This window comes from Opisthocomus hoazin, chromosome 7 (genome assembly GCF_030867145.1).
Source record: "Opisthocomus hoazin isolate bOpiHoa1 chromosome 7, bOpiHoa1.hap1, whole genome shotgun sequence".
Lineage (NCBI taxonomy): Eukaryota > Metazoa > Chordata > Aves > Opisthocomiformes > Opisthocomidae > Opisthocomus > Opisthocomus hoazin.
In genome coordinates this window covers 1150325-1177737 of record NC_134420.1, presented here as the reverse complement: position 1 = coordinate 1177737, position 27413 = coordinate 1150325, and the positions used below count along the sequence as shown (strand labels likewise).

General features: G+C 49.1%; 3 protein-coding genes across 14 annotated transcripts in view; 2 read left to right on the top strand and 1 right to left on the bottom strand.

Moving 5' to 3' along the window:
* Positions 1-14553, top strand: part of PAK6 (p21 (RAC1) activated kinase 6) — a 39961-nt gene extending 25408 nt beyond the window's left edge. For all 4 annotated transcript variants that reach the window (XM_075425296.1, XM_075425295.1, XM_075425294.1 and 1 more), the window contains 7 exons: positions 3105-3722; positions 6893-7384; positions 7630-7763; positions 10569-10695; positions 10889-11014; positions 11661-11795; positions 13719-14553. In XM_075425296.1, the coding sequence (XP_075281411.1) occupies positions 3105-3722; positions 6893-7384; positions 7630-7763; positions 10569-10695; positions 10889-11014; positions 11661-11795; positions 13719-13886 (1800 nt within the window). In that variant the 3' untranslated portion in view covers positions 13887-14553. The remainder of the gene's footprint in view (positions 1-3104; positions 3723-6892; positions 7385-7629; positions 7764-10568; positions 10696-10888; positions 11015-11660; positions 11796-13718) is intronic.
* Positions 14554-17747: 3194 nt separating this feature from the next.
* Positions 17748-18860, top strand: LOC142361858 (uncharacterized). 3 transcript variants are annotated; one of them, XM_075425299.1, is made up of 4 exons: positions 17748-17841; positions 17971-18040; positions 18320-18508; positions 18641-18860. In XM_075425299.1, the coding sequence occupies exons 1-4, from the start codon at positions 17748-17750 to the stop codon at positions 18858-18860; spliced, it is 573 nt and encodes a 190-aa protein (XP_075281414.1). The 3 variants fall into 3 exon arrangements, with proteins under 3 accessions (XP_075281414.1, XP_075281413.1, XP_075281412.1); XM_075425298.1 differs by having other exon boundaries at positions 17917-18040; XM_075425297.1 differs by having other exon boundaries at positions 17748-18040.
* A 359-nt stretch (positions 18861-19219) lies between these two features.
* PLCB2 (phospholipase C beta 2) overlaps positions 19220-27413 on the bottom strand; it is a 59715-nt gene continuing 51521 nt past the window's right edge. For all 7 annotated transcript variants that reach the window (XM_075425279.1, XM_075425282.1, XM_075425284.1 and 4 more), the window contains 5 exons: positions 26694-26770; positions 24412-24507; positions 23367-23424; positions 22636-22722; positions 19220-22113 (listed from right to left, as the gene is read on the bottom strand). In XM_075425279.1, coding sequence (XP_075281394.1) covers positions 21841-22113; positions 22636-22722; positions 23367-23424; positions 24412-24507; positions 26694-26770 — 591 coding nt within the window. In that variant the 3' untranslated portion in view covers positions 19220-21840. The remainder of the gene's footprint in view (positions 22114-22635; positions 22723-23366; positions 23425-24411; positions 24508-26693; positions 26771-27413) is intronic.

The following is a 27413-nucleotide window of genomic DNA, read 5'->3' as shown; positions in this document are numbered from 1 at the left end:
CCCAGTTAAAAAAACCCTACAGGGACCTAAAAACTGAAAGGTAAGTTGTAAAATAGAGATGTTACTACTTGGATTTTAGGAGGGACATAAAAGAAAATAGTTGTCTATCTGATTAATATATAGAGCTTTTTGTGTGTAAATGCATAAAACATGGGGTCTAAATGGGACTACCTTTTAGTATAATGCAAGTATTAATGCAAAATCAAACCTGCAGTTTAAATGGCATGTCAGAATCTTTGAGCAGAATGCTGATTTAGAAAGGAAAATCTTGCTCAGGAAGAATAAAGAAAAAGGGAGGAGGTATTTCCTTCTGTTTTATGGTGTCCTGAATTTGCTTTGAGGTTCAAAATGTAGTAGGAGATAGGACCACAATCCAGAGAAGAGGTAAAATGTGTAATAAGAGACCAACTTGGTTAGATCAGGAGCTCTCTAATGAGCTTAAACTGCAGGAGGATTGCTCAGAAGGGTGGAAACTAGGTCAAGTTATAAAGGGCAAATAGAAAAGAAATTTATGTAGGAACAAAACTGGAAGGCCAAGGCACAAAAGGAGATGTTATTCTCAAAGAACACAAAGGGCACTAAGGAGACATCGTAAGTACACTGAGGAGGAGAAGGAGAGTGAAGGGAAGAATTTGTTCACTGCTCACTTTGGAAGAAAGTTGCTAACAGATGACACTGAGAATTCTTTAATGTTTAATGATTTTTCTTCAGTCTTTATTGAAAAGGTTAACTGTGATCAGTGGGCTAACACAATTAAAACGAGCGTGAAGGGATAAGAACGCAGGCTAGAATAAGAAAAGAACGTGAACAGAAATGAGCCTTCTTATCTAAAGTTACATATTTTCAAATCAGCTGGGCCTAATGAAATTCAAGGAATTGGCAGATCAGTCAGAATGATTTCAATTCCCAGAAAGAGACTGCAACAAATAAGCAAGTAATCTATTTGCAACCACTTCCTGGGAAATAGCAGGGTAATAGCTAGCAGCCAGCATGGATTTATCAGGAGCAAATCATGTCAAGCAACCCAATTTCCATCAATCACAGGGTATCAGGCTTTGGGTCAGGGCGAAATGATAGCTCTCTCCTATAGCTTCCCTTCAGTTATGCTCTTAACACTGTGCCTGTGGCATTCCCAGAGCAAACTGAGCAAGTTTTCTCAAGTATTAGGAAAAGTGTACGCAAAAGAGTACTGTGAGGCTTCACTGTCAAAATAGAAATGTGCATGAAGAGATTTACTGACGTTTGTCCTCAGTCTAATACCGGTCAATACTTTCATCCATGACTTATTAAATCTGTAAATGGTAAAAACTGAAAGGAGCTGCAAACCTTGAAGAGAACAAGGATAGAATACCCAACTGGCTTTAAAAACTAGAGAAGAATCTAATACTGTTCTTGCTTCCCCCCGCCGCCCCCCCAGTAAGTCCAAGTGCAAATACTCTCTTAGACCGCATTTTGTAGTTGATTATTTCTGATAGACTTAATTTGAACAAATTCCTGTTCAATGATACCAATCAATGGTAAGATTTTTTTTTTCTTTTTTTAAGTGCTAATTGGCCCTGTTAGGCCAAGCCCTTCTACACAGAGTCCTGGGTTTGGCTATCATCATTGTTGTTTGGTGTTTTTTTTTTTTTCTTTTTTTCTGACATGTACTGTGTGTAGCTTGTAAAGGGTTGCTTTTGGTTTTAAAATTTCTAAATTTTTGGCCAGTAAGGCATGTTCTTTCCAAGAGCGCTCCATATAGATTCAGCTCAATTTGGGTGTTTCTTCATTAATGCGATGCAGTCTTTAAACGCAGCTGCAGAGGACTGCTAACTCCCATCTTCTGTGGGGCAGAAGGGGTGGATCCAGCTTGGGGAGCTGGTGTCCTCAGCCTGTTGTTGACCGGGCAGCAGCCGGGGCCACAGAGGAAGACGCGTGTGTGTGGTGAGGGAGGTGTATTGCTACAACAGGACTGAAGAGCAGAATTTCCTGCTGCAGGCGGTGCCGATACGCAGTGCTCTGAGTCAGATTGTCCTTTCTTCACCTTGTTTGACAAAATCTTCGATTCTGCCTTTCACTCTCAGATGCTGAGCAAACCAGGTGCTCATTTCGTGCGCTGTGGTGGCATTCTGTTGAAATTACTGGAGCTGCTGTTTTGCACCAGCTAAATATTAGGCTCAGTGTAATTAATTCAGCATCTTTAGAAGAACCCTGGAGTTTGGTTAGCAAACAGGAGATTGCCATCACTCCAGGGAAGGACTTTCCTCAGGCAGAGATTTGTGAAAGTGTAGGAGTGATCCTATGCTGCGAACTCCTGTGAAGAAATGAAGCATTTTCGTTCCCAGCACTAAAAAAGCTTCTGTAAGCTTTTCAGTTCCAGCATAAACAAGGTAGAGCGCTACATAATATACTGACAGCTTGAAGCGTCCTACTTGTATGGTGCTGCTGCTTGTTTGGATGGAAGCCTTTTTCTTCTTCGCTTGCTTACAAGGCAGTTGTGAGCGGTTGTGACCCCTTGTTCATTGTTTTTAATTACAATAGCTTGGCAGAACAGAGGAGGGTTGCAGTGTTGGAACACAGTGTGGTCTTCACTGGTGAGGATTAAGATGCATTAGCAAAAGTTGTGGAGAACCAGACTAAGCGGGGCTGATTACAGTGAGTGCTTCAAGGGAGAGATGAACCTTGTGTTGGAATAGCAAGGTGATTTTTGGAGACAGAGCTGATGGCATGCTGTAACTTCTTCTGAGAACTGATATTCTGAGGAGCTTGTTGAGCCTAAGTTCGTGATGTAGTGTGGCACAATTTCAACACAAGAGGGTCAGGAGTGCTGAAAACATCCCACTTTTGCTCTAAGGTTGTTCTTTAGGATGTGGGCGCAGCAGCAGAGTTCACTGTTCTGGCTGAAGGCACTGCTGCCTCTGACACGAGGATGCAACCCAATGATTCCTTTTTTTTTTCTTTAGTAAAGAACAATTTAAAAAAGACAGAAAGAAACATTTCTCTTTTTTCCTTGAATTCCATGAGTAATCTTTGGCTAGACAGACAAAATCTAACCTTTGCCAAGATAAACTGAGCCTTGGTTTTCCCAACTCTGACTTTTCCCCCCGCTTCCCTGTGTTTCGCAGACCGTGGTGCGGGGCAGCACTGTGGAAGTGGAAGGCTACATCTCCGGGATCCTCCACGACATCCAGAAGCTTTCTGCCATCAGCTCGAACACGCTGAGGGGCAGGAGCCCCACCAGCAGAAGGAGAGCGCAGTCCCTCGGGCTCCTGGGGGAGGACAGACCCCCAGATATGTATCTTCAGAGTCCTGAAGCAGACTGGGCAGACAAATATGGAAACTACCTCAATTGCAATGGTGGGACCAAGGTGAGCCGGAGACAGACTATGTGGCCAGATTACAAACCCCGCTTGGAAGGACAGTCTCATCCCAACGGTATGGTCATGAAAGCACAGTCGCTCGGGCCGTCGGAGTTCCAGGGCGCTGACGGCAGCTGCCTCCAGCGTGCCCCTGGTTTGCAGCACGTGCCAGCTCTGCCGACGGAGAGCGAGAAGACGGCAAAAAGGAGCTCGGAAGAGTGCTGGCCTCAGCCTTGTCTCATACGACAAGCAAACTCCAGGCCCTCAGGGGAGGGCAGCCCGAGCTCCAAATCCAGGGAGAACAGCTTGAAGAGGAGGCTGTTACGCAGTGTGTTCCCCTCATCCAGCGGCTCAAACAAGTCGGGCCCTTCCCTGCAGATAAAGGTATAGTTATTCGGTGTTTCTGAGCGAGTGCAATGTTGACTTTACAGTTCCAGAGGTTACTTACACAGCTGAACAAATTTGATTGCAAACATCATGCAACCATCTGTTACTGTTATGATTAATGCTGGAATCAAAATAGTCCTGGACAGGGGAAACGTAGTCTGCCTAAGCTTCACAGAATATGCAGCTAGGCAGAGCTCAAAATGGCAGCCAGATCTCCCTGAGAACGGCTGTGTAGTGGAGCTGTGCTTGCCGGAGTGTAGGCTGGGAAGGGGGTAGGGGACTTACTCATTTTTGCCCTTCTGTAGTAGTGAAGGCATAACTTAAATGCCGTTATACCAGCATAAATATGGGAAATTGCCATAATTTATATTAGTAATGTATTCTTTTGCCTGTGCGAAACAGAACCACTGCAGCAGAGCTTGTTGGTTATAGCTGGATCTGCCATCCTGCCTACAAGGGGAACGTTTCCATCAGCACCCACAGTACTGTCACACAGGAAATCTGACCGTTGGTTTTTGGTGAGGGTGGGACAGCTCATAACTACATCTCCCCCAGGAATGCTATCCTGAATGAATGACTCACTTCTTATGAAACTAGGAGAAAAACTCTGGTTCCTGTTACTGGAGAGGAAATGTAGCCCTTCAGGCCACTGCTGCTCACTCATCCCAGGCCAAGCCAGCCCTCGCTGTCCTTGCCCAGCTGATCGGTGGTTGCTGGGCCGGTGCAAGGCCAGGCTAATTTCTGGCAGGCGTGGAGTCCCTGAACTCCGAGGAAGACGATGGGAGCCGCTGGCCCCACGAAACGGACTGTTGTGAAGGTTATTGCAGGGTGGGGCTCTCTCCGACCCGGCTTGCTGGAGTTTGCCTAAGGATCAGGCTGAAGGCTTTCAGACACAGCCTGCTCCCTGCAGGCTCCCTGGCCCAGGGAGTGGGATTTTAAAGGATGCAGTTCTCGTGTAGCACAAACTACGCTTACTGCTGGCTCTGACCCCGGGCTGATCTGCGCTGGCTGGAGCACTTGGAGGAACTGACCACTTCTTTCTCCTCTGGCAAGAGTGTCTTTGCCATGCCCCAGCGCTTTCCCAGGGAGGAGCGGAGGTTACCACCCAAACAGTGTGTGTGCATGGATGTGCATGGGTGTGTGTGAACTCGAGCTGCTTGTGAGAGGGGAGGACCTCGAGGTTATCTACTCCGTCTCGCTGCTTCAGTGAAGGGTCTGCGCCATCGCTGGCCGTTGTTTAGCTAAGCTGTTCTTAACAGCCTCCAATGATTAAAACCTTCGTCTCCCTCACAGATGGAGATGATGGTGTGTAACTGTGATGTGTAAGAAATGCGTGATTGCAGATGAAGGGGAAAGGGGATGGAACTGGCTGGAGATGGGGAGGTGGGTGCCTTGACAGGCTGCCTCGGGTCCTCGTGGGAAGGTCGGGTTCTCTTGCCTTTTCCTTTCAGCCTAATATGGGGAGGAAGGAGTGGCAGAACTGGTGACATCTCAAAATGTCCAGAGACTGAAAATGTGTATATAGGAGCTGTCAAATTGCCGGAGCAGGAAATAATACGTATGTGCATGTGGTTAGATGGACATGTGTGAGCTTGCATGCGTGTTGTGTGCCCTTTTACATGCTCTAGGTTATATAAACCCCCCCTTCCTTTTTTTTCCCCCCCCTCTCTCCTGAGACAAAACAAGAGTTGGGAAATAAATACTTTGCCACCATGAGCATGTCTCCACAGGACCGCAGGGGTGGAGCTGGTAAATGAGGAGGAAGTCACTCCTGACAGGCAGTTTGTGTTTGCGCACTCCCGCGCCCCGATGCCAGGAGCTACTAAATCAGACTTTCAGGGCTTACGTGTGTGTGAAAATGAGCTGTGTGTGTGTTAGGCTTATGCAGATTCTGCTGTTGACAAAAATCCTTGCTTAGAAACCAAAGTACATGGAATTAAATTCTATCCAATTATTTTCTGTCTGAGACAGAGCAAATGAGTGCTCTTTTAAACATTTCTCTATTGGCAGTTTTGGGTTCCCATATCCCTATTATTAACTTTATTAATAATCTGTCTGAATTGTGAGAGAGAAAAAGCTTGTTGCTTTGAAGTTTTTATTTTGCCCTGTGATACAAATGATTGGCTTGCTCTTTCTGAAGTTTCTACTTTGTCAGATCCACTATTACTTTACATATGACTAAGTCTGTAATGTATTTTAGACCTGAGCTGCTAGATGCTGTTGAATTTTAATTATTCAACATTTCCAGGGTGAGTATTAGCACTTCAAGATTTATCCTTCTTGGGAGACCCAAGCGTAGTGCTAGGGTGGGAATGTGTGTCCTGAAGCCACATTACTGCAGGCTGTGATCTTACCAGAGCTGCTCAGCTAAGCAGGGTTGGGCCTGCTTGGTGCTTGAGTGGGAGGTCTCCGAAAGCCTCGAGTGCCTCGGGAGCGAGCGCTGCCAAGCTGAGTTCCTGGTAGCTCAGTTCTGAGCCGGCGAGGTGACGAGGCGGTGGGTGGCTCTGTGGAGCTGAAGAGTCACGCTGGCCTCACCCTGCTGTCCTGGTTCACTGTGCTTTCCCCAGAACGGAGTGCTAATTCGGTGTCTGGTGGACAGGAATGCTCCGCAGGTACCAGTGGGAAGTGCAGAGAGAGTTTTTGGTAGGCAGAGTGTTAATTACCCAAAGGGAATTAGGCCAAGACATCAAAGTGATTTACAGCTTTGGCATGAATCCTCTTTCCTTTTATATATAGGAAGATCAGACGCACACAGGGATGAAGGATTTTAAAATTCTCTGCAATACAGGTTGCCCCTGAGTTTTGGTGGCAAGGTTGGAATGCTTTTTAGCAGCTGTTTTTTTTTTTTTCTGTGGGTTTTGGTGGTTTTTTTAAAGCATGTGCTTTAAAAGATCCCTTTTAAACGGCCTCAGTCTGGAGGTCCTTAAAGTGTAGCACTCATCCTGTAACTGATTATGAAGATCTGCATTCATGGGTGTTCCCCTAGTCATGAAGCGCGTCTTGGGCAGACCCGGAGATGAGAACCTAGAGCTCCTGACTCCAGTCTGGTATGAAGCGTACTAGCCCAGAGCGGCATAACATGCAACAGATTCCTGACACTTCTTTCTTCTTATTAATCTAACCACCGCTTTTTCTTTCTTCCACTTTCATATTTGTTCTCCTCAAAGCCTAATGCTTTCTTCAGGCCCCAGCAGTGGGGTTCACCGCGCAGCCCTGCAGCCAAAGCCCAGTCTCTTCCATCAGACCAGCCTGCATCCGATTTCCCCAGGATGATCTCCGAAGCTGGGACCCCCCAGAAATCGCCCGTGGTGGAGAAGGCAGTTGCACTGCCACAAGGCAGGCCCTCACCCGCGGGGTCTCCCAGGAACCGGCAGACTCAGACGAGTTCCAGCAACCTTCACCTCCCCCAGGACTCTTCTGTGAAAGGGCAGCTGGCCAGCGAGGACCCGGTGGTTGTGACTCACGAGCAGTTCAAAGCTGCCCTTAGGATGGTAGTGGACCAGGGGGATCCCCGGACATTGCTGGAGAATTACGTAAAGATTGGTGAAGGGTCCACGGGCATCGTCTGTATTGCTCGAGAGAAGCACTCGGGGCGGCAGGTGGCAGTGAAAATGATGGACCTGAGAAAGCAGCAGCGCCGGGAGCTCCTTTTTAATGAAGTGAGTATAGTGATGAGAGGTGGGGTCTGCTGCCTGCCGTAAAGCCATGGTAACAGTCAGCGTGGTCGAAAGAAGGGAGGAGCAGAGCAGGAGACGTCTTCCTTTAACAGAACTGTGCTAGTACCAAGAAGAAAAATGACTGGGGGGATGGAGGCTACTGCGTTGTACTCATAGGGTTGTGCACGCTTGCTTTGCTGGATACGATGAGGTTTTGTGGTGGCCAATTGTCCACTGTGTTTTTACAGGTGGTGATAATGAGGGACTATCAACATGTCAACGTCGTGGAGATGTACAAGAGCTATCTGGTGGGAGAGGAGCTCTGGGTGCTGATGGAGTTCCTGCAGGGGGGAGCCCTCACAGACATTGTGTCTCAGATCAGGTATGAAGCCAAATCCAACACATCAACGCTTGTGTTCCCACCTGACGGGCAAGAGCAGCAGGGTGGAGATTCCTGTGAAGAATAGTTTCCCTCAGAGATCTTGTGATTGCAGTGCCCTGAAACTATTACACTTTATAACTGTCATCCACTTGAAGTACGCGATAATACTTCTGAAGTAGAAGGGACCTCCTTTACAGTACAGATCATTTTAGGTACCCTGTGTTCATCTGTTTGATGGCCTTCCCTGTAAAACAGTACTCATGAAAAGTATTGGTTACTATATCTGTTGTATTCTGGCCAGGAAGCTCATTGAATAAGTATTAAAGAGCACGCGGAAATAGTTTTCAGTGATACAACCTCAGTGAGGTTGAATTTGTGGCAAACTCCTCTGGAGAAGTGCAGCAGGGCCTTGAGAGCTGGACTTCTTCCCAAATTTCATTGCCTAAAGATAGCAACTACTGGGTACTCTCCTAAATTTGTTTTCTTATCCACACCACTTCATATTAATTAATGACCAAAGCATTCCTGTAGGGCAAAGAAATTGTTCTCAAATGGCCTCTACAGTCCCACTCACAAGGTGTTCTGGAGCTGCAGTTGTGATGATCATGTCTTACCCACCACCCTGGAGCACCCTCCTCCTGCTTCCGAGCAGTGCTGCAAGGCTGTACACTGGTGTAGGGAACGCCGGTGAAGAGACTGACCGAGAGAGTCTGTAGGATGAGCTTTCCTTTTCTGAAGACTCAGAATCTTAATTGGATTACAATTAGGTAGTATTGCTAACACTAATTGTGTTTACTTTTTTTGATCATGGTATGCCTTTCATTTGCTGGCATGCTCTGACTGGTCTTCACTGGTCCTGTGGTGCATCTAGGGCATATGTCTTGCTCTGCTGGATTCTCTGTTTTGGATTTGCCTCTGTGATGTGTTTGGGAGGCATCAAAAAGAGCCTTGTCCTAGTAGCCTCTACAACCCCACTCGTAAGGAGTGTCTTGGAGCTGCTTAGATGGCCAGGCCCGCCAGCACTGAGTTCAGAGGCACATGTCAGGCCGTGAGAGCCAAGGTTTCGCTGTAAGCCGTGTACCTGCTCCCGGACGGGAAAAAGAACGCTTCGTTTAAAGAGTGCTGATTTACGGCATTGCAGAGCCAGTGAAACTCTTGGAGCTCTTAGCTGGTGTTAGAACCAATGGAGCTACAGATAAAAAAGAAAGATTCTGAAGAAGTTTATGAAGGGTCTGTGCAGTGTGTACCACCAGTGAGACTGAATTCCCTTGTGGGACCTCAGCTTAGATTTGAATTATTTTATGAAGCCGTCCTTTGAACCCTTTCGTCAATGCTTGTTTTTCCACATGGTAGAAACAGGATCTGTTATAACCATAACGTTTATCAAAAGAAAGCTGCAAGCCTTTATCAGTTTTCACAGGGAGGAAAATACCCTCATTCCACTCATTAAACATTTGCTGCCGGTGATAACTGATTTGCATCTCCAGAAGTGAGCTAATCCTTTTGTAATCTGTATTACGCTACGCAGTCGCCTGACTTGAAACCAAATTTCCTACGTGACAGGCTGAAAGTATTTCCCTTGTTAGAGCTCAGAAGTGCATCGGCTTTGCTTACAGCTGATGCACGATGGAATGAAAAGCACTTTCTCCATAGGTTAGGTTCCGTGTTGGAGTAGTCCCTCTCCTGGGAGAGGTTAAATCAGAATGGCAAAGGTAGCCCTCTGCTATCCTGCAGGTCCATTTGCATCAGCAGGGCACAGAGCCACCTCAGCGTGCAGGGTCCTGGGCAGGTGGTCAGTTTGGCAGAGTAAGACATGGAACAGCAAACAAGCAGTGGAAGTAGAAATTTCTCAGCTGCTGGTGCAACCTCCTTCACGAATGTGTAGAATTTTTTCTTACGCGTTGAGAAGGTGCTGGTGCGCTCTGCACAGTTCTGCCTTCCCAGCGCTCTCTTCTCCTCGGGTTTACTTGCAGACCTGGATTTGAGAAGGTATCATTTTTATGCCCTCAACTGGGAGCTGTTTGAAACAGCTGCTAGAGACAGGCTGAGAACCAAAAGTACTCAAATTGGGTGCTTTGGCTGTTCTCTGAAACACGTAACTTGTAGCATTGCTCAGCAGGAACATGCAGAGAACGCTGTCACCGTCGCCGGTTGCAGGAGGTAATTTTCATTTCTACCATTTTCACTGGATGATGAAGGTTCTGGTGTTGGTATTCAAACAGTGAGAGCTTCTAAAGAGAAGGTTCTTGGTGCTCACACTCGGTGTGCTAACAGAGAGAGTAGCAAAATTCAGTCTTCCCTGCTTGTAACCTGTGCTCCCTTTAGTTAGGTACAGACGCAGCCAAAGCGTCTGGCTGCACGAAACCCGTAAAGGAGCCCTATATTCTCTATCCAATTACGTGTTTAGATGCTTTCTGGATAAAGTTGCACAATATACCTTGTGAACAATAGCTTTACTATATTTGCTCAAAAAAAAAGCTGTCTCGACAGTTACTGGGGCACCTTGGCATGAAGCAGCAGTCTTGCCTTTCAGAATTGCTTGAAACAGCATCTTGCAGAAGGAATTTAGATAGAAGATTTAAAATGCGTTTTCTCTGTATTAGACTTATGAAAGCTGAAAATTGCTAACCCCATCAAGACAAAAATGTTTTCAATGGTAAAAGTGAGATGTAACGGTCACGGGGAGCCACAATATGCGCCTGCAGGTCAGGCTCAGAGTTGCACTGTGCCTTGAAGGGGGCCTGTGGAGGAGGGCTGCCCGCTGGCCGGGACAGCGCAGTTACCCTCCTGTCTCTTGCCTTTCAGGCTCAATGAAGAGCAGATCGCAACCGTGTGTGAGTCGGTGCTGCAGGCTCTGTCGTACCTTCACTCTCAGGGCGTCATTCACCGAGACATTAAGAGCGACTCCATTCTCTTGACGCTGGATGGAAGGGTGGGTTTCCTCAGACAAACTCTTCCCTCTCTTCTGCTGCTGGAGCCTTCGTCTGTCTCCTTATTTCCTTTCTGTTCACGGTCTCTTGTTTGTGCCTTGTTCTCTTACTCCCTTTGTCTGTTTTGTCTTTGGTGTTTCCCTCCACGTTGTTTAAAAATGATTTTTAAGGTTGGTTGCTTTTCTCTTTGCACAGGTCAAACTCTCAGATTTTGGCTTCTGTGCTCAGATCAGTAAAGACGTACCTAAACGAAAGTCCCTGGTAGGTACTCCCTACTGGATGGCTCCAGAAGTGATTTCAAGGATACCATACACTACTGAGGTGAGGGACCACTTCGCTGGGATCAGAAGAGGTAGCAAATAATATTCGGAAGTGTCACAGGAAAATAACTACTGGCTTTTCTAGGAAGAGCCTCTAGAGTCTATTTAAAACAGTAACACAACTGTGACTACAGATTTGATTGTGATGGTATCAATATTTCCTGAAACAGTAGAAAAACAGGTTGTTCAGCTTCCGGGAATAAGGTTTGCGCTTTATTCTTGTACCTGAAGCTTGGCGTGGACTTGTATCTTCTGTTAGCAAGGAGCAGCCTGCGACACGATAGGGATCAGTAAATCAATCCATGCCATAAAGGGAGGGGAGGGGATGAGGGAAGGCACAGATGGGAGCTCTGAAATTACGGGCAGGTGCCAGCAGCCTGGTTAGTTGTGTTTACCGACCAACCAGGTGTAGCACAAGCAGTTACTTGCAGACCTTTGCATGTTGCAACACCAGCGCTGCTCAGACCTAGGTGGAAAGCTGTCTCTGTTAAAACTGCGGCGAGGAGTCCAGCAGCATCCAGTGGGTTAATGTTTTACTCTGTCGGTAACCTGTGTCGTGGGTGGGGTGTTGTAGTCTTTTTGAAAGCAGTAAAGCGAGGACTTGCTGCTCTGCTCTGTGTGTACTGATGTGACCTTGGCTCCCACAGGTGGATATCTGGTCTCTGGGGATCATGGTGATAGAGATGGTGGATGGAGAACCTCCCTACTTTAGTGATTCTCCAGTCCAGGCAATGAAGAGACTCCGTGACAGTCCTCCTCCCAAACTGAAAAACTTCCACAGGGTGAGCATACTGGCAAACACTGGTAAACCTGATGATTATTGTGGGGAAACATCAGCCATTCCTGGTAAAGCTGGCTGCGAAAGTGGTCTTGCTAGGACGTGTTGCTTGGGGAACTTCTCTGGCCCTGGTGCCTCAGTGGATGCAAGCTGCTGCTGACAGCTAGCGGCTGGTTTGGGAAATAGCCCTGATAAGGTGAGGTCACTTGGGCAGAGACCTGATCAGGCAAGTCAAAGCTGCTTCAGATGGACCCAGCAGTTAGGATCGTGCTGATGCTGACAATGGCGCATCTTCTAGGAGAGCACATGGGAGGATCCTTGCTCTGGAGAGTTTCTGGCTTGGCGGCGTTCAGGACTGCAGAGACTGCGTTATGGTCAGAGCAGGAGAGCTCAGTACAGCAGTAGCTCCTGGAGACACTGCAGCTGCTCTGCAGATGAACTCAGCTGCATGGGTTCTTATGAAAAAGTAGCAGTGACATAAGAAATACAGCGATTCCCTTTTAGTCACCACTTAGAGCAGCCCTCCTTTCGTTTCAGTCCAAGCCTCTCAGATCAAATAGCTTCTGCAGCGTTCTGAGCTATCTGGCCTTTCCAATTAATCAGAAGATCTGCAGCTGCTAAAACTGAATTATTTAACAGAGTAGACTGCTGAACTAACAGCATACACTCCAACATCAACAGCTGCTCTTTCCTCTTTGCCTTTGCAACGCTAATTAAAATTTCCAGGTCACATTCTGGAGCCAATGGTTGCACTCCTTGGGTGGTGTAAGGGCAGCTCTGGTCTGGATCGCACACCTTGCTTGGTGAGATGACCCTGCCGCGGGCTGTGAAAGCCAGAGCCGTTTATAGTCTTGCTCTGCTCTGTTTGTAGTCTCCACTTTGTCCTGGGAAGCAAACCAGCTTCTGGCAGGCCTGGGGATTGCCAGGCCGGTGGCCATACTCCCTGTCTCCCTGCCGTCTCCGTGGATCCAGCCCCGTTCCCACGACAGTTACTGTAGGACTGGGAGCGGCAGGTGAAGTGGACACCACCTGGGATAACGTCTGCTGCTTCTAAAGCGTAGCTAGATTTACTGACCGAGCGATAAGGGCTGGATCCTGGCACTCGCACGCGGCTGTGTTGTGCCATCTCTTTCTAGCAATCACGGTGAAGTCGTTCAGAGCACTCCGGAAACAAGCAGTAGCTCGGTGTGAACAGTGTTTTGTGATCTCCTTCTAAGTTAACGAGAGATGGGAAAAAGCCCCCAGACAAAAAAGGATGTAATTAGCAGCACTGAAATAAATAAATATATACCAAGTTGATTTTTTATTCACTTTTAATGATGCGGAGGATTACCACCAGCAAGAGATGTGCAGTGCCTTTAAGTGGTTCTTGGGTCTGGCTGCTCAACAGGCTTTTATGCATCTTTTAAAGGACAAACCTGCTGAGGTTATTAAACTTTTTGGTATCCTGTTCTGCGGTTTCTTCATCTTCTTGTAGCTACAGCATCAGGTTTCCAGACTCTCAAAACCTATTTGGGAACCCTGTGTAATTGTTTTTTCCAGTCTGTGGCCAGTAAAAGAAGGACTTGATCAACCCTTCGCACTCAAGTGATGGGCCTCCGGTAGGAGGAATTTTGAGTGTTTGAGTTGAAATGCGGAAAAGATTAAATAACAAAATGGGAAACAAATGTAACTTAGATGGAAGGACACAGCAGGCAGGTTTGTCTTCATTTGGTGTGCTCCACTGAAGAGAAAACAAGCAGTGTAAGTGTGCCATCAGGTGACCAGGTTCTTACTGTAGCATAAAAAGCATGCTGTCTCGTGTGACGTTTCTGCGCAAAAGCAGGGTTACAAAGTCGAGATGTACAGGATCCTCGGCAACCTGTTGCTGCGTGAGCTGTTGCCTGGTTCCTTTACGGGGCTGACTCGGTTGGTTGCTTTTTCACAGACCTCCCCAGTTCTGAGAGACTTCTTGGAAAGGATGTTGACACGGGATCCGCTAGAAAGAGCAACGGCACAAGAACTTCTGGATCACCCCTTTTTGCTTCAGACAGGACTTCCAGAGTGCCTGGTTCCCCTTATCCAGCAATACAGAAAGCGTACCTCTACCTGCTGACTTTACAGAAGGGGAAATGCTAGGAAAAAGTAACATTCGTTAAAAAAATAATAATAATATCAAGAGACCAGGCAGTCTCGTCCTGTGAATGGTGCTTGGAACTTGTCAGCGATCTTTTCAGAGGATGAATGTGAATACCGTCCTTGCGTTCTCAGCCTTCTGTGGCTTCTCTTTTGCTGAAGACAATCACTACGTACTGGGTCCGAGTAAGACCAAGTGTGTCTCAAGAACGGAGCAGGCGTTTCGTGACTTGTGGGTGGCTTATCCGAAGAACAGCATTTCAAAGCGGAGTCCGAAGTTGCGTGTCTGAATGTCTGCAAGTTCCTGCAAACCTTGGCTGCTGACTACTGAACTGGAACACTATTTCCCAATTAGAAATGTGATCTTTGTTTCCTTGGTTGTACACTGGAGTCTTGAGCTGACCCAAATGTACATTTTGGGGCACAGACCCCTTCAGACTCTCAAACAATGCACAAGGACTGGACAATTTTTTTTCTCTGGGACTTTTTCACAGATTATTTTAATTTCCTTCAGTTAGATGTGGACCTGGAAAACTGTACGTATTTTCCTAGGGAGCAGATGTGATATGTATATATTTGTTTCTAAATGGCTCTCTTGCATCAACATGCTTCTCTTTTGCTGAGGAATATGTATGGTTTAGTGGTCAGTCTTGAATCCATTTCATTATCTTGAACTTTTGGAGGGGGAACCCTTGGACACGGGCCTCCGCACAGACTCTCTGAAGACAGGTGCTCTTGCTGCCAGGATCTCACAGTTGAAAGGGCACAAAATGCCACATTCCTCCGTTGCCACCTGGAATGGAGAGCCTGGGAAAGCTCCTTCCTGCCTCTGGCTCCCAGGCGCCTTTCTTTCCAAATCCTTCCTCCCACGAGAGGCCAAGAAACGCTGCCCTGAGACAGTTGTTGGGCAGCGCTTTGGGGATGCGCTAGGAGGCTGAATGAAAAAGTTTCGGCTGTCCTGCCTACCCCAGGAGAGATTTCTGTGCTCTGTGAGGCATTTTGTTGAGCCCCTCGTCTCCCCCGCTTGCTACTGCAGGACGCGGGGAGAGGAGAAACTTTTGGTGTATCTTTTGTTATTGGTATGCCCTTCCCCGCCATCCCTTTGCTGATACGTTCGGAAGGTTACTGGTTGTCTAAACGGCTCTTTTCAGTTATTTTAAAATAGATTTAGATATTTTGTATGATACACTCTCTGATCAGTGAGATAGTCAAGGTGATTGGACTCTAGGTCAGGATGTAACATTGTACAGTAATGGTGTGTGGTGTTGTGAGGTCTCAAGAATATAATCTTACGTGTGGAACTGGGATCCTGTTTTGAAACTCCGGATACAAATTTATTGGAATTTAAGTTATTCTTGGGAGAGTCCTGCTGTCTCAGAAACTAACCTCAGAACTGCATTTTCTTCAGAAGATGTTAATAATCTCTATCCTCTGCTATTTACTCCAGTTACAGATCCTGCTTCAAAATTGAAGCCACAGTTGATTACTTGAAGTAATTTGGGATGGGATTCATCTGCACTGATGCCAGCCATCTAAACGGTGGTAAGGCAGCCTGCGAAGCACGTAGGTTGGCTCTGTAGACCAAGGCGAGAGGAACACCTCCAGAGGGTGGTTCATCTCCGTTAGCTCAGATACCTGCTGAAGGACGAACTCGCTGTCGCTCGACACCGCTCTGCCTGCGGCCGTAGCGAGGGGTCGCAGGTGGCTTTGCCTAGACTGGATCTCTAAGTTTGGGGCTGATGAAGTTGGTTGAAATGAATTCATTCAGCTCCTCCTTAGCTGCACTGGAAAGTTTTTGATGTAAAATGTTTCTGTATTCCAGATACACTGCTTTTTTTTATGCAAAGAGCAGGGCTTTGAAAAGATTTATAATTTGAAACAAACGATCCTGCTCGTCTGTAGTTGTGAATCCTTTGCACTTGTGTTTTAAATTAAAGTAGATCTTGATTTATTCATAAGCCTGTTTCAGTGCTGAGATGCTTTAAAATGTGTCTATAGCTCGGTGGTGTAAGGGAAGCGTGAACCTTGAAGTCTGGTCTAGCTCACCTGTTCCATGGCTGTGCGGCTTTGAAAACAAGAAGAGACGGCAGGAGAAGCCTGGATCCCGAAACAAACGTTTCCGGGGGCCAGGGATGACAGGTTTAACATTTAACACTGTGTTATACCTTGGCCCAAGTCTGACTACACACAGCAAGGGAAGGCCCTTGGAAGATTGCCTTCAAGTATCCTATAGAATTTTAAAAACTCATTACCATGTTTGTGAAGAATGCAGAAAGTGTCCGTCTTCCTGTCCAATATAGAACGGAATATCTGACTCTTGCCTTTCTCTCTTTACAGTTCGTGCGTGGCGTATCACCAGTTAATTGCTCCATTACTTAGATGAGCGTGGAATCAAATATAAATCCTAAGATAAACCTAGAGTAGTTAAAAGATGGAAGCGCTGTCTCCGGGGCTGAGTCTCCTTCCCCACGAACCAGGCAGCCAGTCAGGAGAGTTACGATCAGCAGAGCAGGTCTGTAATTTGCATTGCAGTGGTATTCAGCAGCGAGATTTCTTGTATGCTAAGTGATATCTAAGTGTGTAACAAAATGTAGCCTCTTCTCTGAAGAGCTCGTAGCCTGCTCGGTGGGTAATTATGCTTTGAGATGTTGTTTTCTCCGAAGATCTGTTCGTATACGCTTTCAACAAGGTTACGCTTGCGTCTTGGGGTTTTCTGTTGTTTTGTGTCATGTTTCACCTGAATCATTCTCTTTTATGTTTCCTTCCTGTCAGCCTTGCTAGTATCGAGTCTTTTCCATGCTGCCCCAGCCCTGGCAATCAGCACGCAGCAGGCCTTTGAAGACGGCAGGCTGAATTTAGATGAACAATTTGCTGAATCAAACGGGGAGTCTGGGACTGCTGTCATCTCCCAGTTGCACTTGTTTGTACAGAATGGTGCCTGTCCTCAGACAGGGCTCTGGGCTGTTGAATGCACCAGCTTTTTAGCCCGTTTATTTCAGAAAGGGACAAATCTTTCTCTAGAGGCCCCTTTGCTTTAACCAGGGATTACAGAAGGACCCTAGCTCAGATGAGGCCCCCGACTTTTAAGATTGTTCAGTCTGGTGAGAAGAATCCTACACTTGCCCCTGTAGCCTGGTGAAAGCGTTGTGCTGTGCCCTAGGTCCTAGCCTATGAGTGGGCGTAATAAGAAGTGAATCTGGACCGTGTGGGGCAGGGAGAGTGCCTCTAAAATGCAGTTGCTGCTGTGCAGCCCGTCCGTCGGTGGCAGCCATGGCCGCGGCAGCACCGTGTCTTTATTACGGAGGTAGGAGGGAATTTTGGAGCGTTCAGTACAAACTGAGCCTGAACTGCGGCTCCCAAGCGGACACAGTTTGAAGGAGTGCCTAGAGCAGCTGGCGGCGTGTGGAGTGGCTACGAAATATTTGAAGGCAACGTCTGCTGTAGGAAAGGGAACAGAGAGACCTGCCTGTACGCACTGTCCATTCTCCCATTAAAAACTGGGGCATTGTAGTTGGGCAGACTGAAATGAAGTGAGTTACTGTTGCTTACGAAGGAGGGGAGGATGAATCACAGAATCACAGAAGATGGCCAGACATTTGTTTGGAGCTGCACAGAGACATCAAAGGCTCCTAGGTCCCTGACTGCCTAGGGGAGTGAGGACAGAAATAAAGCTGAAGCGACCAGCTACATGCATTTTCTGGCTGTTTTCTTCTCAGCGTTTGGTTGACAGCATCATATTCACGGGCATCTGCATCTGTTCACCACAGCGAACTGATTTGCTTTAGCAGTGATCTTCAGGCTTTCCCTCGCGTCTGTGAAGTGCTCTGAAAACGTGAAGGGCATGGTGAGAAGCAGGGTGCCAACAGCCAGGCAGCCGCCGAGGAGGCTGCGCCCGCCGAAACGGTCCCACTGCCTCCAGCTCCCACCAGAGAGCGGTGAGACAGCAAGGGGGAAGCTTTCCCCCGCGCCGGGCTTCTCATCTGAAAGTGTGTGCCACGCTAGTCTTTTAGGGTGTGTTTTTTCTCTCTTTTTTTTCCTACATGTGAGTGCTGAATTCTTATTAGGGACGCTGCCTGAGAGACGAGTTCGACTGCTGCGTCCTCCGTTAGAAATGCTGTTTTGGAGATCCTTCAGGTACAGCGTCCTGTGTTTGTGTTCCTTGTTGTGGTTGGAGTCCTCCTTTGCTTAGGGATCCCCGTTATTTAATTTTTTAAGAATATAGAACAAAGTTTGGGCTGCTGAAAAGAAGTATTTTGAGCAAGAGAATTTAGCGGTAGAGAACGAGATTTAGAATATACCACATAAAAGATGAAAATGTGGAAAGAATCTAAGATTGTGCCTAAATCTGCTGCTGTTCAGTGTCTGACCAGGCACAATTGTTGTCTTAATTACCATTGAACCGGGTTTCTGTAGGTCACAGCCCCGTCCGAGAGACCTGTCTGATCCACGTACCGCATCAGCCCGTGGTCAGCAGGTACCTGCGGTAAGCAGAACCACAGGCGGGGCTCCGCAGCCGCGTGAAGAAATCTTCAAGGAGGTCCGAATTCTGCGGGAAGAAACGGCGCTGGAAAATCAGGTGGTGGCATTTCTGCTCTGGAGTAGGTAAGTGGCCAAGTCCTGGTGTGACTCTGCGAGCCGCTGTGCTGCACAGAGTTCACCACGTGTTGTGTGAAACCTCCACAGTAACGTTTGTTTTAGTGCCTTTACCTTACTTTAGTGTTTCTTGTCTTCCAGAAATGTCATCTGGATGACCTTTGGATGGCCGGGGTGGCTGAAGCGGGCGACAGACCCCCCTCTGGCAGCAGGAGAGCTCCCGCTCTACCGAGGAGGGAGCGCAGGCAGCCGGCGGGACGAGCTGGGAGGGAGCGGAGCCCACGCTGTGGGGAGCCCCTTTGCTGGTCTGAACTGGGAGCCGGCCAACGAGAGGAGCGTGAACTCACCCGGACGGGTCTGACTCCTGTGGAAGGGCTCTTCCAGCCTGTGCAGGAGGAGGAGGAGGAGGAAGGCCCCACTGTATGAGGGTAAGGCAAGGTCGCGTGTATCGGCAGGGACTCAGGAGCAGTGTTTGGGCTGTGAGCAATTTGCTTTGCTGTATGTGGTTATTAATGACCTGGTGCACAGGAGGATATGTGTGAGGAGGATATTGTGTTTAAACCCTCCCTCGCTGCATATTTAATAACTGCAGTTATTAAACTGAGTTTGGGAACGGTGAGCACCGAGGGCAGAAACCGCTGGGCACCTGATGGCTGCAGACATGCGCGCGCGCGCGTCAGGCAACACCCACTGACTGCCACTAAAAAAGGTGATCCAAGGTTTTAAGAAATACAATGTTTTATTTTTGTTTAGAAAATAAATAAGTCAGAAATTTACAATACATAATTCCAGTATTCTGTTCACACCGCGGGAGGTGCGGTCTCTTCTCGGCTGTCAGCCCAGGCTCGGACCATCTCGTCTCTCACACCGACCTGAGCTGGAGGTGGGTCTGGGGGTTTGGGGGGTGTGGGTTTGGGTTGGTTGTTTTCTGATAGCAGCACGTAAAGCGTTTCTCAATGCCGTTTCTAGTGGTAACTGTTCTCCTGCAGCAACCACTGCCTGCTGCAGGTCTGCTGTGCCTGAGCTCCCTTCCCCAGGACAGACAGACACGCGAGAGCAACCCGAGGGGTGAGTGGGGGCTCTGTTAGAGTGAAATGCTGGGGAGAGGAGAGCGCCGGCTGCGCCAGTCAGGAACACCCCTCTGCTGGTGCCTCAAATCCAGGGCAAAGGGTTTGCCAACAAGAGAGTGGAAGCAGCTCCTTTTTCAGACCGTGGGCTCACCCGTTTCTCTTCTATGGCTGGGTGTAAAGCGGGTCCCTCCCCACCCCACTCCCCCAACTTGTGACACTGGTGACCGCAAGTGCTGGATTTCGCAGGGTCCCTGTGACCTGCAGCCAGCGTGCTTTGGCAGGCTGAGCGCCACTTCTCGGGTAATGTTATTTCAGGACGCGATACGAGGAAGGTGAGGATGTGGCTGCTCTGTACTGAATTATTGCTGTTTCCTGCTTTTTTAGATCCCTAAGCAAAGTCTGTCTTAAATGGTGCTTAAATGGAAGAGGTGGACCGTAAACTCCCAGTTCCTTCCTGCTGGCTGAGGGAGAACTTGCTGTGTCAAAGCTGCTGAGTGCACAAGGCCATAGAAGAGGTGAGAGAAAGCACGTGGGGACGCAGGGGACAGTGCTGCCAGTTCTGCGTTCACAGAGTGGGGCTTTGCCATCCTGGACAGTGGAAGGGTGAAGATGGCCGAGAGGAACCTACCCGGGTTCTGTTGCAAGCCAAGACCGAGACATTGGGAACGCGGACCCACACGCGTGCGCTGCTGGAAGGCTTCGTCTTGGTGGAGACAGCCAGCGGCAAGTGCACGCTAGGGCTAAAGGGGCTGAGGACCATTCACCTGTCGACAGCATATGGCCAGGCACCACGTCTCGCTCAGCGTTAGGCCGTGGTGTGAGCTGCAGCTGTGGTGTCACCGGGGGAGGAATGGCCATTAGGTACAGGCATTTCGTGAAGAAATGCAAAGTGCCGAGGGCTTTGAGGGACGATGGCTGCAGGACTCCTGCAAGGGGCGAGCAGCCAGCAGCAGCGTGTAGTCCCCCCACCCCCCCCAGGGTCCTAAAGAACATGGGCTTGGGGGAGTTGGGCTGGTGTTGGAGGAGTTTGGTTTTCCCAGCAGCAAGGAACATTCTGCAGGTCACTGCTGAGCCCTCTGTTGTCGTTAACCTGGGACAGCAGCACGTAGCAGAAGCTCCAGAGAACTGCCCTCTGCTACCTGAATGGGTAAGTCAGCATGTTTTCTGGTGAGCCACACTCGGCTCTCTGTGAGGGAATCTCACGGGCAATGTCACTGGCTGGTTCTTTGTTTGAGCAACAGAATTATTGTCAAGTGGTTTAGAAATCTGGTTACTTGATGTTATCCTACGCCCATAATACAGAACTAATTTAGCTTCATCAGAAGAAGTTTCAGTGAAGCTCTACCAATGTCAAATTGCTGCAGATGAGAACTCTGCAAGTGTTTCTGTGGTAGCTGGCACAGGCGATGAGGCTCTTGGACCCCTCCCGCTGTGCCCTGTAACTGCCCAGCGAGCCTGCTCAAGACCGGCAGGGTCATCAGCAGCCACGGACCCAGAGCTGAGAACAAGGGGAGCTTGGAAAGAAAGCAGCAAAGGCACAGTGCTGGAAACGCACGTTTCCACCGCAGGGAATGCTGGTTTATGTGGTGGGGAGACCAGCGCACCAGAAACTGTCCTCATCTGCCTGGGTGGGGGTGGCAATTAAACAGCCAGCGCTGGTGGGGCAAGGAGTGGCACGCTGACAGAGTGGTGTGGGGTTCTATCACCCTGCCGAGCCTGTCCTACAGCAGCAGGCAGCGCTGCCAGAAGGAACGGCGCTTTAGAAGACAGCTGGTTTTGCTGAGCACCCACCACCCGCGCTTACCGGTGTTTCAGGAGACGTTCTGCTCAGGTGGACGGAGCATCAGGCGGGTGCTGGAGAGCACCTCAGTGAGATTTCCTTCAAAGGGGTCTAGCTCTGAGAGCAGGCTGCTGTGAAGAGCTGCATGTGACGAATGATGAGGGAACTCTAAAAACTGAAGTCTGCATCTATGAAATATTAACGCGGATGCTGCTGTGAATGCCAACAACCAGCTTGTCCTCAGCCACAGGCCCTTTCGCGCTGCTTCGATCCCTTAGTGCTGAGGCTGTGGAAGACAAAGGGAGCCAAGCACTCCCTGAAGGGTGAGCTCCCCAGACTCCTTCCACTATCTAGGACAATAAAGTAGTAAATTCCTGAAGGATTTCAGGAGGTCCCAAGATGGGAAAGGGATAGTAGTAGTTTGTCAAGCTGGTCTTTAACGTCCCTATATACCTGTGTCTATGTGGAACAGTAAGGAAGGGCAGCGTCTCTCAGAAAATGCTTTCTTCAATCTCGACATCTGTTGCAGCTCCCGGGCGCTCGGGCACAGCTATGAGAAGCCTTGAGACCTCTGCCACAGGGATCTTTTCTTCCAGTTGTTCTGCAGAGCCTTGTTCTCTCTCAGGAACGCTCTGAACTGCTTCCTTCTGAGTCTGTGGCCCGCCAGGAAAGCCTGCTTTTGCGTAGTTCTTCACCATCTCCTGCACCTCCATATTCAGACTCTTCAATTTCTCCTCGTACTCTGCCAGTGCCTCCTGCTGGAGCTGCAAACAGAGACCTCGGATCATTCCCTGAGCACGGATGCTAAGCAGACGCCAGGCTGAGAACGGTAGAAAAACCTGCTCCAAGAGAGACCAAGGTGATACGATGTAGGCACTTCACAACTTTGGTCTCAGCCCGGTGCTGAAGGGCTTGTGGCCATCCCCGGGCAGTCCCTGGCTCCCCTGCAGCTGAGAGCGGGGAGGGTCACTGGTTTGGTGAACTCATCTCTTCTAAAATCACACTTGAAATTTCGGGGCTTTTTGTACGGCTGGGTGAATGCTGGTGCTGGCACGGGGCGGGAGGAGTGCAGCCCCTCTGACTCAGAAGGTGGCTCTGCAGGAGCCTCCGCAGCTCCAAGTCATTCATTTTGTCAGCATGGGGAGGCATGGGTGGCTGACGCGTGCGTGTGGAGGATGAGTGCAGCATTAATTAAAGAATGCGCAAGGAAGCCTGATGCCCTCTAGTATTTTGGATTTACTGTACTGAGTAACAGCACCAGCCCTGAGCTCCATCTTTGCCTTTACCTGGCTTTCTTTCTCCTTGATTGTTCTCAGATTATCCGCCTGCTTCTCCTCCAGTTTCTGCTGATACCGAGCTGTCCTTTCTGTCACCTTTAAAAAGAACACATTAAAAAAAAACCTTAGATGTAATTTTTTTATAAACAAATGCTTTAGCCATCCCAAGCTCACAACAGTAAGACACAGGGTTATGGAGCACGTGCCCCAGTATCCCCCTTTTTTCCGGTTCTGGACAATTCCTGCTGGCTGTGAGTGACTTGTGTAGGACTCCAGTGCTGGGGAAGCACTGCAAGAGTGTGTGCAACCTGTACAGGCACGGGGGTCTGCTCAGCCAGGGGATGGCTCTCCGAAGGGCGAAGGTGAGGTCCCCAGGGTCTCCTCCCCTTCTGCAGAACGCTGCACGCTGTTCCATAGCTGGGGGGGGGACACTGCTCATCAGCTGTGCCTCAGAAATACCCCCGCATAAGAAATGCAGAATATCCTGGACAGCAGCGCTGCGCTGCGTCTCTGACCGGGTAGGAGGACTCCCCAGACCCGTACGGACCTGTGGTTCTGTAGTAAGGGTAGTAGCTGTCTTCAGCTGCGCTTTGGCTGTTTGAATTCCACACTCGGAGTCCTCAAGGCAGCAGCCATTTAATGGGATTTAAAGGCCTCGGAGGCCTTGGCCCCGTCCATGGGACACGCGGATGTTGTACGCGAGACGCCCCGGCTTGGCAGACTGTCCCGGGAGAACTTACCAGTTTGATCGTTTGCACCACTTCCTGAATGTGAGAGTTGTTAATTTCTTTCTTCAACCTTTAAAGAAAAGAAATGTATAAAAACTTCTAATCCATCTGCTATCTTTATATAAAACCTGTTTATCAATCCTGATACAGCGCTGTGCAGTAAGACAGGGCTGCTGGCGCCCACGCAGAGACAGGTGCGTGCCATTCTCCTCGCGCCCTCCCACGTTGCGAGGCTGCTGTCATTTTAGGAAAGGCAAATACAACACTATTCAAATCTGACCGAGACGTAAGCCAAATAATTGGATGCAAAATTCTATTTTTTTCAGCCTAACAGACAGCAAAAGGACTTTGCTGTGAGCCCAAGGAGGTAGCGCACCCGCTCCTGTACCCTCGAACACGTGAAGCTGTTACGACTGATCCATATCACGCAGTGCCTGAACGCACAGGCTGGGGACCAGGGTGTTATTTTCGTAACGGTGTGAAGGGGAAGGAAGGCTGCAGCCCCTGTATGCCTAAACGCGACCGCTTAGCTGAAGGGGGTGCTGGAACTGGCTACCAACAGATCGCAGAGGGGCTGGGAAGACCTGCCTTTGCCTGCAGGGCCAAATAAACACCCCCTGAGGCGTGAGGGTAGGCAGGACCTATTTGGAGGTGCTCCTAGGCTTCAGCTGAAGTGACGGGAAGGCACGTCGCCGGGCCAGCGAGACGCTTACGTGTCACACAGGAGAGCCAGAGCCGGGTGCAGGGGAGGCTTGTCTTCCAGGGACCTCCCCTGCACCTCCTTACGAGCACCTACTCGCTGCAGGGGGGTAGGGGGCATCCACTACCTGCCTGCTCGCTTTAAAACGTTTCCGTGCTGGTGCCAGGCTGTGGTGTAGCGCTGTTCCCTGCCGGGAGCAGGGCAGTGAGCGTTCTGCGCTAGACCAAACCTAATAACACAGAATCATTAAGGCTGGATTAAGTCCAGCCACCAACCCACCACTGCCCTGCCTGCTAAACCATGTCCTGAAGTGCCACGTCTACATTTCTTCTGAAACAGAATCATCTAGCTCGGTACCTCTCCTGAGCAGCCTTGTCACTGGTATTCCTCATCATGGTTTGGATGCGGTCCATTCTCTTTGCCTCCAGCTTCTTCTTAATGTCTTTAATATTGCTGTGGAGAGAAGAGAGCGTGGTGAGACAGGCCTGACTACAAACCCCAGAGACTGAAGCAGCCCCCGCATTTGCTCTCTGGAGTGCTCTGCTCTCTAGAAAAGCAATGTTGGCATGATTGTGCAGCAGAAAGCCCGAAGTCTTGAGAATATTTCAAGTCCTGTAATGTTTTCTTTTTCTTCATGTGAGTCATAACAAAAGGACAGGAGAAAAAACATGTACACATGCTATATGACCAGGTTGTATTGTATACCTAACATTGGGTTCCTCTGGAGCAGCACGAGACTTGCTGAAAGTACTTACACAGCTAAACGAGAAAGGAAAAAAGAAATAGAAAAAAAAGAAGGAACCACATGGCTATATAGGAGAGCTGAAGACCTGAAGCAAGCAGAAAGGCACGTAAACTATGGGATGTGACTTGCAAAGCAAACCCATGAACACTTAAAAGGCATTTATTGACCAGTAGGAGAGAACAAACCCAGAAAGCCCAAGATCTGCGCGCCCTGACCGAAGCACATGTAGCCATCAGAGCTGCAAACTGCGGGACGAGGCAGACGGAGGAAGGTGCTAGTGTCAGGGTGTAAGAGGCGGCTGCAGCCCTGCCAGTTCCTCATCCCGGCCCTCCGCCTAGGAGATGATCACAGCTGCTAAGGCGCCCACTGGGACAGCCGCAGCCCATCGCTCCGGCGTCCTGCCTCCAGCAGCGGAAGGAGCTGTGCTTAAGGGAAGCGTCAGAAACAGAACAAGCGTAGGGTAACGTCTCCCTCCTCCACCTTCCCGGCTGCCAACCTGTCCTCCAGCCTCTACGCATTTATCTCCCAGGAATGTCTCTCGTACCTTGGAGCTTAGCTCTACTTTTGCACTTATAGCTCCTTGCCCTGAGAGGAACAGAACTTCATTTACAGGCTGTGTGACAGAAGTACTCCCTGAGAACTTCACTGGGTGCCCCGTGTTTCTTTCTTCTGAGAAACAGTGAGTAATCACTTCCCTATTCTTCTTCTCCATACCATTCATGATTTTACACGCTTCTGTCACATCCCCCTCAATCATCTGTTCTTCTAACGAAGTCCTAGTTAATGTCTTTTTGTACAGCAATTACTCCTCACCGCTGCCTGTCCTTGCCCCCCCCTTCCTGCTCTTTCAGCACTTTCTGTTCAGGGTGGCACACTGAGAAGGTGACTGCACTCTGGAGACAGATCCAGTGGCACAGTGCTGACTCTGAATCTTTTTTTTTTTTCTCCATACAATTCTAAAAATCCTGTTTGCCGCCCTGGCCCCTGCAGAGCTGCGAATGAGGAGCTGTTTCAGAGCAGTACCTGCAGCAGCTGACAGTCTCCTTCCTGAGTGACAGCAGCTCACCCCTGCGTACAGCTGAGCTGTGGCTGGGTTTTTTCCATTCACAGTATTTTGTATTTATTCAGCCTGAATTTAACTGCCGTTTCATTGCCTGTTGCTCAAGATCTTTAAATCTTTCTGGAGCTCCTCACAGCCAGCTGTAGATGTGACTGTACTGAATGACGTGGTGCTGATAGCAAACCACTACCTAGCTACTCGACCTGTTTTTCTTAGTCTGGTCCGAATCTGCTGAATAGCTGAGAGAAATGGAGAGCCTGTCCTGACGGAGGACACGCAGAGAGGAGGAAGTTTTGCCTGACTCAGCAACCAAAGGCTGAGATGGGATTTAATGGGAAGGAGGAATGAGTGAGGATTTTCGCTTCAGGAAGAACAAATGGATAAATGCCTGGCTGGAAATTGGTGAAATGATTCTGCCAGTTTGTTTTAGTTCTGGAGCCAAGATGCTCAATTCACTTACTCGACTGAGCTGAACAGTCCCTGGAAGGGCTTACGTGATGTCCTGACTACCGCAGATAGAGACGCCGTCCAGTGACCAGCAGTCGTCTTCCTCCCTTCCTGAATTAGTCAAGGTACTTGCTGCACCCTGTCTGGTGCCTCGTGCCGCCAGCACTGTTCTGGAGATCACGGGCCAAGAGCCGTCTCCCCACCGCTGTCGCTGTGTGAGACCGTGTCGCTTCGCTGCGCCTCAGTTTCTCACCAAAGCCAAAGAAACGCTTCTCTTCCCCTGTATTCACGCACCGTCTGCAGTACAGCGCTTGGAGAGCTAGCAGAAAACGCCACCCCAGATAAGAGCTGTGCATTATTACTTGGTTACTCAAATGTGAAGCTTACCTTTCTGATGACTCCTTCAGTGCCTTCAGCTCAGCTGTCTGCTTCTCTCTGGCGAGCTCTGTGATCTTGGTAACTTGCTGTTCAAGGGAAGAAAAGATCAAAACCGAACAGACCAAGGTGAGACAATGCACACCATCCGTATCTAATTACCACCAGATTCAGCTTCATCCCTCCCCGCGCTGAATTCCGGGGGCCAGCTGATCCCAAAGGCACCACCGCAGCGAGTCCAGCTGCGCGCACCGATTGCAGCGCGCCAGCAGACCGACTCCGCCACTCCGCTGTGAGCCGCGTCGCTCCCCTCCGGGTCACCGGTACGGACACCTTCCTGTCGCTCGGTGCCGGAGGCAGCACCAGATTCGCCGTACTGGTGGGTAGGTGGGAAACAGCAGCAGAGCTTACCTTCTGAACAGAGGCTAGTAAGAGGTCTGCACAGCTGCCCCATCAGAGACAGCTGGGAAGGAAGAACCCTGGCTGCTGAGCCGCGTGAGGTTTCTATCTATTTTTGTACCTTGCCCTCTAAATCTCTGTTAGACTTGTGAGACAAGGATGTTTTATTCCTTTGGCCTCTCTCTCTGCTGATAAGCGTGATTTCCAGGTAAGCTAGGTCTCAAGAGGCAGTTTTTTTTCCCCTCGGGGTTGGTATAGTCTAGACCAGCCAGTCCTGTAGACAGCTTGCAAGGTGCTTGACAAGCCAAAGTGCACCCGGGAACCTAAGATTTA

Excerpts from the sequence above, each read along its gene's own strand:
- LOC142361858 (XM_075425297.1), top strand. The coding sequence starts at position 17,748 with ATGGTGAGAAGCAGGGTGCCAACAGCCAGGCAGCCGCCGAGGAGGCTG. Across the intron at positions 18,041-18,319 it reads CTGTTTTGGAGATCCTTCAG|GTCACAGCCCCGTCCGAGAG; the intron begins GTACAGCGTCCT and ends GGGTTTCTGTAG. Across the intron at positions 18,509-18,640 it reads GCATTTCTGCTCTGGAGTAG|AAATGTCATCTGGATGACCT; the intron begins GTAAGTGGCCAA and ends CTTGTCTTCCAG.